The 10866-nt window shown below is 39.2% G+C and overlaps 1 protein-coding gene across 1 annotated transcript in view; it reads right to left on the bottom strand.

Moving 5' to 3' along the window:
- DSC3 (desmocollin 3) overlaps window positions 1-10866 on the bottom strand; it is a 48520-nt gene that overhangs the window by 9325 nt on the left and 28329 nt on the right. The window contains 4 exon segments of the mRNA XM_021686075.2: window positions 353-577; window positions 3285-3509; window positions 4463-4605; window positions 4716-4975. Of these exon segments, the coding sequence (XP_021541750.2) occupies window positions 353-577; window positions 3285-3509; window positions 4463-4605; window positions 4716-4975 (853 nt within the window).

Here is a 10866-nt window from a genome sequence, read left to right as displayed (position 1 = left end):
CCCCCCCCCCCCCCCCGTCATGTACTCTCTCTCTCTCTCTCATTCTCTCTCTCTCAAATAAATAAATCTTAAAAAAAAAAAAAAAAGATCTTTTCCTGGGGCGCCTGGGTGGCTCAGTCGGTTGGGCGACTGCCTTCGGCTCAGGTCATGATCCTGGAGTCCCGCATCGGGCTCCCTGCTCAGCGAGGAGCCTGCTTCTCCCTCTGACCCTCCCTCCCGTCATGTACTCTCTCTCTCTCTCTCTCATTCTCGCTCTCTCAAATAAATAAATCTTTAAAAAAAAAAAAAAGACCTTTTCCTGCACTCAGGTATTTATGATACATTTTAACTTTAAGTAAGTAAAAGGACTTACAAAACAGTAGTGCGATACCCAGTAGGATGGCCAGGATCGCCCATTTTCCAAGTATTACTCCTGCACTCCTTCGAGCTGCCACACATTGACTTGGATGAGTACAATCACACAGATTAACTCTCAGGGTTTTTGTTGCAGATTGACCTTCTCTATCTTTTACAGTAATAGGAACACTGTATTCCTGAAATTCAGCATTTTTCTGATACGAAAGACGGGCAGCTGTATCTGAAAGAAAATGAAAGAATTATATCTTTAATGGACATTTATTTCTCCCTTAGCATGTGTTTCTACACATATTATTCTCAAGGAACCACCTGCCACATGAAAATGTGTTAAAATGGAGAACTACCTTCCGCATTTCTCAGCACTAATATTACTATGTATGCCCATTGTAACTTTTTACGAGCGGCTGAAAGACATAATTTGACACTGGAGTGATCCAGTAGCAATTCAGCAATACTGAATATTCCCTTATCTTTCCCTTATCTACAAACCAATGATGGTAGATGGGCCCCTGATATGCACCTCAAGCATTTTTCTATAGTACCAGTTTATGGTACTCATAAAGAATTAACAACTATTGGGGCGCCTGGGTGGCTCAGTTGGTTAAGCGACTGCCTTCGGCTCAGGTCATGATCCTGGAGTCCCTGGATCAAGTCCCGCATCGGGCTCCCTGCTCGGCAGGGAGTCTGCTTCTCCCTCTGACCCTCCCCCCTCTCATGTGCTCTCTCTCTCTCATTCTCTCTCTCAAATAAATAAATAAAATCTTTAAAAAAAAAAAAAAAAAAAAAAGAATTAACAACTATTGCTATGCACAAAGTACGTCTTAAGTTGACATTCTCTTGTCCATTTACTTACTGGTACCTGTCCATTATCTTTACACATAAGGTAATTCTCCAAAGTACAACAGACCCTTCGTTATTATGCCTTCCCTCTAGAAGTGATCTCAATACCAGAAAGCTAATTAATGTCACCCAGGCTAGGTATAAGGCTTACATAAAAACAGATGTATCTGTAACATAACAATACATTTTTATCAACTATGATATTTCCCCAATAGCCTCGATACCTACTTTAATGACTTCATTATCAAGTGACCAAAAACTCTACACCCTTTCAAAGCCAATTACAACAGTCGGAGTTTTGCAATAAGCGAAATGATACAGTAGCACCATGCACATCCTCGAAGTCATCTGTAACTTGTAAGCCTTTCTTAAATGCACTGTCACAGCTGATAAGAACTTCAAAGATTTTTGGCTGCACCTCAAATGTAAAGCTCCCCAGAGGAATGTGAATTACTATGAAGGGTTAGGTGGAACCCTCCCAGATCATACTGTGGCTAAGATAAAATCCTTCAAATTCCTCTCCTCCCTCAAGACCACAAGCTCAGCTGTAGTCACATCTCGTTTATTCATACTAGTGCAACAGCTTGTGACGTCCTTGCCATTCCACTCTGCCCTCTTCAAACTGTCCTGTCACCAATGTCACCTTGTTAAGACATAAATCTGGGCACAGCACTCCTTCCCGGCCCACTCCCAGAGCACACCTGCTGTACAAAACGTCGGTCTCCCGAGCCTGGTACATAGGCTCTTCACGACCAGAGTCCATCCATCCTCCCACCCAATCTCTCAGCATTCCTGCTAAAACCTCAACTCTAAGAACACTGGTTTACTTATTCCCCCAGCATTTTCCTTCTTTGTGCATATTTATTAACCAATTATTGATTAAACAAACACTTATTAAGCTGTTAATATCTACTAAGCACTGGGTTACGTGCTGGAAATACACAGATAAATCACAAATATCCTGAGAAACTCATGTATTGGAGGAGAAAGGTAAACAGATAATAATACAACATGAAAGGAGCTATAATACAGGTAGAAAAGGTCATGATGCTACTCCTTCGACTTCAAGAAAGATTTCATAGATGTGAGCATCTGAACTGGAGTCATGTCTGTCTTGTTGACTCTACACGTATCTGCAGGGTCAGAACAGTGCATGGTAGACAGCAGGTGCTCCACAGGCATCATGAATTAATATCGAACTATGAAATGGGAAGGGTGCCTGAAATATAGAATACTACACTCCCCCAGAAACCACTATCGTAGGAAGCTGTTTTGAGGGCTCCAACGCCATGCCTCTGTCCAATCCCACCATGTTGCTTTCCAGAATACTATAGAGTGCTTGTCTCACACACCCAGATTCCTCATTTCACAGTTTACTTACACTAAAATTTAAACAGCCCATCTCTGCTCTGTCCTCACCTCACTGGAGTCACTTTAAAAATACACCAGAGGCGCCTCGGTGGCTCAGTCGGTTGAGCGTCCGACTCTTGATTTCGGCTCAGGTCGTGACCACGATCCCAGGGTCATGACATTGAGGCCTGCCTTGGGCTCCATGCGCAGCGTGGAGCCTGCTTTAAGATTCTCTCTCCCTCTATCCTTCCCCCACCCTCCCTCTCTCTCAAAAAAAAATACACCAAAAACAACTTTTCTTAATGATAAGCTGCCCAATATTTTAATAAAGCTTTTTTGTCTTTGTTGGAAATACAAATTTTGCCTTCATAAAAATTATGATTTCTTGCATTTTATAGGCAATATATAACACAGACCTCCTATAATATTTGTAAAAGTCTGAGTTAGTCTTCTCAAATATATTAATGAGAATATTATAGTAAACAAGAAAATCCATTCTCAGTTATTTTAGAACATATAAATCATTATTTTTTATTAAACATTTTTGGGGTGCCTGGGTGGCTCAGTCAGTTAAGTGTCCAAAAGACACCTGGGTTCGGCTCAGGTCATGATCTCATGGGTCTGCTTGAAGATTCTCTCCCTCTGCCCCTCCACCCACTTGCTCACATGCTCTCTCACACTCTCCTCCCTCTCTCTCAAATAAATAAACACATCTTTAAAAATAAATCAATAAATACCATTAACTTTGGTGAGGATCCATATTCTGTTCGTTTCTGGAGAAGTGTTTGCCAAGCTGAAATAAAATGGAGCACCATGGACAGGTTCATCAGGATCGACAGCTGAGATGTCAGTATACTTCATCTTTGGTTTGCAAACTATTACATTACTTTGAAGTATTTCTGGTGGGTTATCATTCGTATCTTCAATGTTAATTGCGAGTGTTCCAGTACACGATCTACCATCTAGGAAGAAAGAGAAAAGGTTTAGTGTAGTTTCTTGCCTTCTTTTATAGTTTCCTAATAAAACAAATTAACTACATTCTACATATGTGTTTTCTTAAATAAGCTGATTATTACAGAAAATGGGACATAAGAATGTAGGATACATGAAACCTACAGATCATCTAAAATCAGTACCACCATTGATAATATCAGCCAGAACTGCCAATAAACCTTATGTCAGGATTATTACCAAACAATAAAAATCAATGTGTGAATTGCAAACTCTGTGTTTCAGGGCGGGTTTCTTCTGGTACAGATGTTAATGAACAGTAAAAAGGGTACAAAAAGTTATTCTAATCCTGATACACATTTAAGCCACTTAGGGAGATTTTTAAGATATGATGTTCAGGTTCCCCAACCCAGGATTCTGATTCAGCGTGTCAAAGTCATGCCTACAAAATGATTTTTTTAAGTGCCCCAAGTGGATTACTATTATTCTAATTGAATTAGAATATTATTCTAATTATGAATTATTCTAATATTCTAGTATGAAGCTGAGGTTGAGAACCTCTGGGTTGTTTTAAGGAACAGAATTCAAGGAAAGGATCACTTTGACCTAATAATCAACTGAGTTTCTCAAAGATTCTATTTAAAGTGGCATAAAGAGATATACAAGAGTCTAGTGAGGCCATTTCATCTGATCCTAGACTTAAGTTTTGTCTTTGCCCTCCAACACATGGATCCATAAGCATTTGAGGTCTCGCTATGCTGGGGATATAAAGATAAATAAGACATGGCTTACCTTACAAGGTTCACCTTGTTAGATGATTAAAAGAAACAGGAACAGTCTTCAAAGTAATTTCTAACAATTCCAAATACTTATCACAAAAATTCTGCACAATAATAATAGCAGTTTATTCTCTAATTCCTTTCTAAAATACCATATTAAAACTTTTTTTTTTTTTTTTTTTTACCTTGGTCTATTGCCAGGACTGTAATATTATATAAGTCATTTCTGGGAGTCATGGTCTCCCGGTCCAGGATTTTGGAGATTGTGATTGACCCCGAAATCTCATCAATGGTGATCCATCCTTTAGGATCATGCAATTTTTTGTACCTATTAATGTAAAATAAAAAGTCTTCAGCAATATAAAATGTATTAAAATAAGTTACTATCTCAGTTATTACAAATACATTATTCGTATGTGGTTACAGACTTCTTTGTACCTTAAGCCATTGCTACTTCTAGTTTCAGGGTCATACGCCTTATAGCCATTGACCTTTGACCCCACTGCTGAGTTTTCTTTAATCCGCACATATTGAGCTGCAGGGCTGCATTCAGGCCCTTCATCCTGATCCCTCACATGAACTGTGACCAAGGCTCGGTTCATGGTTGCCATTCTGAGTGCAACATCTCTAGCAAACGGAGCTTCATTGTTTGCTCCAATTTCCAGGATCACTTGGTGGTTTTCTTCATAATTCAGCGGCTTTTAAAAAAAGCATATGGGTATCAGCATCAGTGTAAAATACATACGGTATTTCAAATAACAAGTGAACAACTGTAAACATGAATAGTGTTGCATAAATTCTATGTTCCCATTCAATCAATATTGACTTTTACCCTTGGCTAAAGAGAGAGGTGATTCTTCACGAAGCCTTTAGCAAGAGTGGTCTGAACGTTTCTGCAGGTGGTCTTATGGAGCTGTGGAAAAATAATTCCTGAAATACTTTTATAGTTCATTCTTACTAAGGAAAATGATTCTGAACCTGGAGATAATGCAAAAAAACAAAAAACAAAAAAACACCAAACAGTGTTTTTACAGTCCTGCTTTAGAGCACTAAAGGACCAGTGTAAGGGGCATCTAACTCCAGGAGAATGCAATTTTGTTTGACTTACTACTTCCTATGGACTATGTCCATTTCCTTAACCACCACACTATAATCCCTCTGCTATATGATGCTGCTTAATTGGGTTCATCGGCCTCTAAAAATATTTAAGTGAATCCTTTGATTAAAACGGATTTCTAGGGGCGCCTGGGTGGCTCAGTCGTTAAGCGTCTGCCTTCAGCTCAGGTCATGATCCCAGGGTGGTGGGATCGAGCCCCGCATTGGGCTTCATGCTCAGCAGGAAGCTTGCTTCTCCCTCTCCCACTCCCCCGCTTGTGTTCCTGCTCTCACTATCTGTCTCTCTCTCTCTCTCTCTGTCAAATAAATAAATAAATAAAATCTTAAAAAAAAACAAACTGATTTTTAGACAGCAAATCAAGCAAAACCTATAAAAACATTATTTTACATTGTATTGCAAACTCGAAGCATTTTTTTCTTTCTCTTTCTGCTTATCAAAACCATCATTGGCTGGCCATTGAACAAAATCAAAATGGAGGAGTCAAATTTTTATTTTAAATCTTTCCCCATACCTAGCTATTATCAAGCTGAGATACCTAATATCATGAGTCCACTAAGAAGTCAAGGAAATTTCTGAATCTTAGATTCCACAAAATGTATGTGAAACGCTTTTTTATTTTTTATGAACATTCCAGAAAATGGAGAGTCAAAAGAGGAAAAGAATATCTGTTTATCTGTTGCTAATGAATACTATGTCACAAATTACATGTGTCGGTATGATCACAAAGAGAATGAGAGCATCTCCTGGCAATGACACATGGATGGAAATTCAGGAACAGCTGCTGTTCTGGAGGAGGTGCTGTTATTCCAGCCAGGACCCCTTGCTAAAGCCTTAGAATTTCTTTATGTAATTTTTCAAGGCTTACACTGGATATTGCTTTAGAAGCTTAAAACTCTGCAGATTGGAAATCTGGTGGGATGAAATCAGTGATTAATGAAAAAAAAACAGGAATTCTCTTCCACCACAAGGTAGCTTTATGTTTTAATCAATTAAAAAAAAAAAAGGCTCAAAAATATCCTAGGGGCGCCTGGGTGGCTCGGTCGTTAAGCGTCTGCCTTCGGCTCAGGTCATGATCCCAGGGTCCCAGCATCGAGCCCCTCACTGGGCTCCCTGCTCAGCGGGAAGCCTGCTTCTCCCTCTCCCACTCCCCCTGTTTGCGTTCCCTCTCTCGCTGTGTCTCTCTCTGTCAAATAAATAAATAAAATCTTTAAAAAAAAAAATAGCCTATATCTGCACTGAGATATTAATGGTTCCCAGAATATAAAGTGCTGTTTTGTAGTGGGCCCTCTCTGTTGAGAACAGCCGAGAACAGTATTTTTGTCGCTCAAGCCCGTGTGCACTATGGCTGCTCCTCAAATAGAAAGGAAATGCTGGGATGGAAAGATCATCCAGGCCTGAGCTAAAGATTGCATCAGCTCATGCTCGACGGTTCCAGAAAAGTTATCCAATATGGACAATTATAACACTAGCCCCACGAACATGTAAGGCTTCTAAAAATATAATAATAATATCCTATAGTATACCAAGTGTTTTCACTTTCATTGTTATAATGCAATAGCTATTAGGGAGGCAGAGAGAAGTATTTTTTTTATGTTTTATAGATAATAGAGAGGCTAACTTTCCAAGATCACATAGCTATACAAAGGAATTTAACATGGCACTGAAGAGCATGTACTTTGCAATTGAAGAGACCTAGGTTCAAATACTGTCCTACTGCATCCTAGCTGCGCCACTTCGACTAAGGTCCTTAACCTCTCTGAGACTAAGTTTTGTCTTCTGCACTACTGTGTAAGAATAACATTTAACATTGTAAGCCCACAGTGAGTGCTTTCTACTCTACATTATAAGGATCTGTCACCCGGGCAATTGAAAGAAAAAGTGATGTATTTTTGGTTAATAGCCAAAATAATGCACCAAGAGGAGACACCAACTAACAAGGCAACATTTGGAAGCTTTGTTTAGATTAAAGAAGTATATTTGAGCAATCTTTGGCTTAACTTAACTTACTGATTATTTAATTCATTTTGGTATAAAGGAATGAATAAAGTTCATTCCTAGCCATCATTATGTAAGTAGTGAAAGAATGATGGATTTCAAAATGACTTGATTATACAGTGTTTGATTTTAAACTTTTTATCTTTTTTTTAATCTTTTTTTCTTTCATTTGACAGAGAGAGACACAGCGAGAGAGGGAACACAAGCAGGGGGAGTGGGAGAGGGAGAAGCAGGCCTCCCGCAGAGCAGGGCCCGACGTGGGGCTCGATCCCAGGACCCTGGGATCATGACCTGAGCCGAAGGCAGATGCCCAACAACTGAGCCACCCAGGTGCCCCTGATTTTAAACTTTTTTTTAAGACTTCATTTATTTATTTGAGAGAGACCGAGTGAGCACGAGCAGGTGGGCAGGAACAGAGGGAGAGGGAGAAGCAGACTCCCCACCCAGTAGAGAGCCCAATGTGGGGCTCAATCCCTATTCCGGGACCCTGGAATCATGACCTGAGCTGAAGGCAGCCGCTTAACCGACTGCGCCACCCAGGCGCCCCCAGTGTTTGATTTTAAAATAGAAGATGACTCACCAAGGTTAGAAAGCACTTAAAGAAATAAGTACACAAACACAAATCTTTAGCAAGGAAAAAGATAAGACACCTTAAAGACCAGTGTGGCTACCAAAAGAACTGTGTGATGAATTCAAGTTTTCTAAGGGTTTGTGTAAAATACAGAAAGGAAAATATACCATGGAAAATGCAAATTTTTTTGACCAAAATGTTACAGACTATTATGAATGGCTCAAAGAAAGAGAGAAGGTAAAATTACCAAAGGAGCTATTAATTACAGAGGAAGGAGATGATTTAAAAAGTAAACTCAGAGAAGTAGAAATTAATTCAAGTTCCAAAAAAAGACCCCTTGTGCAACTAAAGTCATGGTTTTATCCAACCAAGTAACCCAAGGATGGGAAAGAGGAGAGACGAGGGGAACATGACCCAAAGGTCCCCAGCTGGAAAAGTAGCACCGCGGTTCTGAGGAAGGTTCTGCATCAAGAACGTCTGAGTTCACATCCTAGCTCTATCACCTCCCATGAACTGGGGCAAGTGGGGCATCTTTTTTTAATTGTAAAATGGGGATAATAATAATATCTTATCCTAAAGGGGATGTGACAGCTAGATATAACCTACATAAGATGATTAGCATCATTCCCTGTGACAGACATGAAAGGTGATCAATACTTGATAAGTGCTTTTAAAATTCTAAAAGCATTTCCTAGGTATAAGAACTAGGATGTAACTATAAAATACAAGTGCAACTATCTTATGTTTAAAGATAATAGGAATAAATGCATATAAATTTTATTGGGGGGATTTTCTTTATTCTTCATATGTGAAATTAACTTAAACTGAACGAGAGACAAAAAATTAAAGTATCACCATCTAATTGTTCTCCCTCCTGGGGAATCCTGAGATGGTACCCAGAAGCTGTTCACCAGAAATAAAACAGATGTTTATTAGTCACACAAAGTGAGAAATATTCTAGGATACAGGCTATAATTTCTGAAAATATTTGGAAATACTTTTCTTAATGTCTCTGTGATCAACACTCGAGGGGAAAAAATCCACTCTGAATATGAAAAAAACGGAATGTGTTGACATACTATGATTTTTTTTAGAATATATTCTTCTGACAAAGTTTACTAAAATTCATTTTGTATTGGTTAAAAAATTCACAATAAAAATTTAATTCCCAGTGTTACTTAAATTTTGCCTTCTGAAGCAAGATAAAATCACTGAGATTTAAAAAATAATAATAACGGGTCTTTAATAATGGACTCGAATGAGAGAGAACCAAGGAGGAGCCTTCTAATCAAGCAACAGATACGGAGAACTCTAAAACGTCTGAGCTTGGGTCTGACTTGAGCTACTGCAGTTGGCATAATCTATCCACCTCAGATCTCAAGCTATTTCTTTGACTTAGTTCTAGAAAGAAGTGAAGGTGGGGGTGAGGGGTGTGCAGAGGAGGTGTCCAGGAGAAATCTCTTACAGAACATTTGTTGCCAATCACATCAGTTTTTGAGGCAAATGCCTGTACTAATAGGTGTGTCTACCTTTGGAAATTATACACCACAGACCCTCAGCCTGCCCGACTTCAGGGGCAGCTGTGGTGGACACTCCCCGGCTTATGCTGACAGACTCACATCTCAAGCACACAAAGATTTAGCTCTTCAGATTCAAAGTTTGCTCCCAAGCCAGAGTACTCTCCCTCTACAAAGCACAGCCAAGCCCAGAAGTGCAGGAACACGAAGGTTCCCTGGAGGCAACCTTCAACCAATGAGGCATGGGTATCAACAGCTGGAGTCGATGGATAAATGCCCCAGGTACTATTTTTTGAGGAGATAATTCTGAAGTACATTCTACATGGTTCATTGCAGGATTGAACACCCGAGGTGACTAAGTCAGTAACGCAGACTTGATTGGCTTTCCATTCTTTCCTGTCCTACTTTCCCATTTTTACTCTGGCTTCCTGGGACCCACTTTCTAAATATTTCCCTTCATTGAATTCCTTGTCTTGGGTTCCGCTTTCTGGAGAGTGCAAATGAAGACTGGATTGAGCTGGACCAATAAAGAGGAAAAACAATCAGTACCATCTGCTTATTTCTTTTCCTACTACTATCAGTTATAAAGTTTCATTTTTCTTAAGTAGTTGGTTTCAGTATTCAACTCGAGCAGATCATATTAGAGAAAACTAAAATAGAGGTCTGATGTTGAGAGTAATTTGGAACAAATATATTTGACTATTCACACTGGGTAGAACTTGCAGATGCCTTATTACATAATCTCTGGAAATTTTTACAGAGGAAACAATTATAAATAAATATTTATGTATCAAAGTCTCCACCATATTGTCGTTGGCAGGAAAGCTTCCTTTAGTCAAAAGATGACTCCTTTACCCGCCCATAGGACAATTTTCTTCCTTGTTCTGAGTTACAAATATAAAACCAAGAATCCTTCCCAACTAGGGCCTTTTCTATCCTCATAACCTGGACCCTAGAATAAAACAATGCAACCAAAAATACAATATATAGAATAAGGAGTAAGTTACTTCAGTGCTGTCTGATATAACACTATATTTCATCCTCAATTCCACCTACAAAGGATCAGATACAACCAGGCATATTCCAGAGAGAAAGAGAATGAGAAGACTATGGGCTTCTAAATTATATCATGCTAGGAATAAAGGAATCAGGAACACTTACCATAGAGAAGGTAAGTTTCAAATGAACATAGCAATCTTTTCAAAAGAATTCTATTTCTTCCATTAGGGATGGAACCCAGACCATTAGAGACAGAACCATGGGATATAAGGAGAATAATTTGGGCACAGTAGAAGAAGGACTTCCGAGAATCAAAGCTCTCCAAATATGGAATCTGCTGCCAATGGAGATATGGAGATCCTTAGAACTGAGAATGTTCAAGCATAAGCT

The sequence above is a fragment of the Neomonachus schauinslandi genome, chromosome 14, assembly GCF_002201575.2.
Source record: "Neomonachus schauinslandi chromosome 14, ASM220157v2, whole genome shotgun sequence".
Classification (NCBI taxonomy): domain Eukaryota; kingdom Metazoa; phylum Chordata; class Mammalia; order Carnivora; family Phocidae; genus Neomonachus; species Neomonachus schauinslandi.
This window is presented reverse-complemented; position numbering and strand designations above follow the sequence as displayed.